We start from the raw sequence: 3,394 nt of genomic DNA, 5'->3' as shown, positions 1-3,394 counted from the left end.
ATATATATATATATATACAAATATGTGCGTGTCTATTCGTATATTTGGGTATATGTGTGTTCCCGTAAATTATGAGGTAATGTAACTAAAGGATGGGGAGCGACTGTACCCCTGTGGTTTTGGGATTTCCGTTGGGAAAAAGAAGGGAAAAGCAAAAAACAAAACAAAATTAAACAAAAAATAAAGTAAAGGGGAACAAAGAGGTGCAATTGAATGAGGTACGATATGACACTGAGGAGGGAATTAAAGGGAAAAAAAGAATAACAAAACAATCCACGTGCGCTGCTTTTTTTTTTCCATTTTCTTATTGGGTTATTATCACTTAGTGGGATTGAGGAGCTGGGGAAAGAGGCGAGGTAAATGTATTTTGAATTAAAAAAAAACAACAACTAATAGTTATTGGTACGGTAAATACACACACACACACACACATTTGCGGAAAATCCCTCTTCGACAGAACAAAACATGCCGATACGACGACAAACAGAAAACCCACACAAACAAAATAAAAAAAAATTTCATCACTTGACTACTGGAACGTGTGATGATGAGGAGCTGAATTCTCTTTCCTGCCGCTGCTTTATTTTCACACCATCCCCCCTTTTGTCCTCTTCTTATTTTTATTTTCTCCTTTTATTAGTGAAACGTTTGCTGAACTGCGTCAATCACCACACAAATCGCAATTTGCGATGTTAGTAGTTTTCCTTCTATTAAAATATGAAAACTCGGAGGTTGGTGGGTGAAGGTCGTGGCGCTCGTGTTCAAGGAAGAGGATTTTTCTTTTTTTTTTTTAAAAAAAAGACCGAAATCAGAATCGAGGAAATACCAAAAAAAAAAAAGGAACCAACAAGCAAAGTAAAAAAAAAAAAAGAGACAAATGAAGTGGGGCGGAAAATTATCAAAAAAAAAAAAGGAGGACCAACTCATCTACACAAAAAACAAGGGAATAATGAAACACAGGAGGGAACATAAAGAAATGGAATGTTCATACAAACCAGGCGCGCGGGATGCGACCACGGCACGGAAATTTCACGATACACTGCGATGATGTCGCATTTTCCCTTTTTCCTCCGTTACCCCCTCCCCTACTGCCATATTATAAATATTAAGTTAATAAATAAATAAATAAATTAACTCGCCAAATCACTTGAGCAATACACGCCGCAGCCCCAACACTCAAATCCATCACCATTCCCTCCTTATTTACACGACGACATCAAAAAAAAAAAACGAAACAAACAGAAAATCGTAACGGTAACAGTAACAGTGATACATATATATTAAACAAAATTGCAATTGGACAACAATAAAACAAGGGGAATTAAAACAACAACAACAAGCAAATACACTCGTAATTATCTCACGTATGCGAAAGGACTTCTATATTGATTAAAGAAAACAATAAAACAAATCACCTTCCCTTTTTCTTTTCCTTGGTAGGCTTGCTTTTTAACAAAAATATAAGTTATCTTTTTCTTACGTTCTGCAAAACAGTATGAGGGATCTCAAGTAACAACAACAACAATAATAATAATACTGCTGCCACGTTATTATTATTACTATCATCATCATCACTGTTGTAAATAATAAGACAAAAGTATTCTTCATTTTCATGGATCCAGTAATTAAACTTTTGAACAAAAAAAACGCGTGGAGGGGCGAGAGTCGGGGCATTTTAATTTCTCTTTCCTTTCGTCCCTCCTTTTCCCCATCAGTGCTGCAGTGGGGCTACCTCACATACTGGAAATCTAATAAATTCTAATGTCGCCACTGTTTTATATCCATGCTCGCATGTTTTCACTTGTTTTTTTTTCCCCTCCCAAACACCGTTTGCTCCCCTGCGATCCATCTTTTCTAAACTTATATTTACACATACATATCTACTCTTCCTTTCTCCCTCCCTTTGCCATGTCAGTAAAACACACCTCCAACATCAGGCCATATAAAGTACCTCAAATCTTGCTGTTGGGCGTATTATTTTATGAGTAACTCATCGGGGACGGGCGAGGTGAGCACACGTCTTCGCTGCGGCTCCTTCGCCTGAAAGCAAAGCACGTCTCCAACATCAGGTTTATCCCATTCACCTCCTGACACATCACTGGGAAGGTAACGGAGGTATGGCGACAAACTGCCCTCTTCCCTCAATTCATTATAGAGACTTTTAGCCCAACCGGTTCCCCTCCCACGTGAAGGGCTGGAAATGGGTGTGCAGGCGGATATCATACCAGAGGGAGGTTGTGAATAAACGCCATCGCGAGGGTTCACACGATTCCGCGATGGTTGAGTCCTGCGGGGGGAACAACCATGACGGTAAGGCGAGGCGCTCGATGCTATTGGATTTGCTTCACTATTCACTCTAACAGTAGCACTCATGGCGCTGCGGCTATGAAGCTTTGGTGAAGTGTTAAGTATCGACGTGTCAGTCACCTCTTGTTTCAGTGGCGTGGGCCCTCGGTATGGTTGTGGAATATCATAACGTCGGGGAACCGGTGTGGCTCCTCCACTAGTACTGGTACTGAGACCCATTGCTACACCTCCTGCTGACTCCCCGAATGCAATGTTTAGAGCATCGCATAGCTCCTCTTCTCGACCCTTGTACTCCTTCATTAGATCTCGTACTTCATTTTGTGCATCTGTTGGTTGAGTTTGGAGGAAGCGCTCTAACGTCGCGCGACCCCGCTCTTTGGAGGTACGGTGAGTACCCTGAAGGTGTGGCATCCGCGGAAGTAGCTCCGTACCAGCAACCGTTGGTCTCGCAGCATGTCCCCCAAATGAACATTGCTGTGCTGTACTCACCCGAGTTCTATAGCTTGAAGGAGTTGACTCACACCGGTTGCTACTCTGCCGTACAAAAGGAACTCGCGGGTACGGCGCCATATGAAAACTCACAGGCTCCGCATCTCGCATAGACTCGCTACAGGAACGGCGATTCGTACCATTCATTGACCTACGCATTTTCTCTATTCGCTCATCCGCTACATAGGGCTGAACAGGCTTCTGCGGTGACGGTGTCTTCTCATCCACTATGGCCGTGCGTCGTGTCGCAAAGGCATTATCGTTTGATGCGTTCTTGCGTCGAAGAGGTACACAATGACAAGCTGAGCCGCTTTCCCGACTTCGCGGTGTTGTTGTTGCTGCTACTGCCGGGGGGCCGCGAAAGCGATCTTTGGGAACACGACAAATGCTCGAGCATCGCGTGGGTGTGCGACTAGGCGGTGGTGGCACCGGGCCACGTGATGTTGCCGTCAGCCGACCTCGTGGTGGCATCCATCCTTTACGGCTTGAATTCACCTCTTTTTTTTCTTTCATTACTGCTGTTATTCAACACAGTTGTCCTTCACTTCCTCTTTCTATATGTATGCACGTACACGCGCTTGTGTGTGTGTGTGGTTTG

The 3,394-nt window shown here is 43.3% G+C and overlaps 1 pseudogene across 1 annotated transcript; it reads right to left on the bottom strand.

Annotated features, from left to right (window-relative positions):
• Nucleotides 1–1,974: 1,974 nt before the first annotated feature.
• TEOVI_000251000:pseudogene lies at nucleotides 1,975–3,309 on the bottom strand (annotated as a pseudogene). Its single transcript has one exon. A coding segment is annotated over exon 1 (1,335 nt).
• Nucleotides 3,310–3,394: the final 85 nt, after the last annotated feature.

This window comes from Trypanosoma equiperdum, assembly GCF_001457755.1.
Source record: "Trypanosoma equiperdum strain OVI genome assembly, contig: ctg_561, whole genome shotgun sequence".
NCBI classification, from domain to species: Eukaryota; Euglenozoa; class Kinetoplastea; order Trypanosomatida; family Trypanosomatidae; genus Trypanosoma; species Trypanosoma equiperdum.
This window is presented reverse-complemented; position numbering and strand designations above follow the sequence as displayed.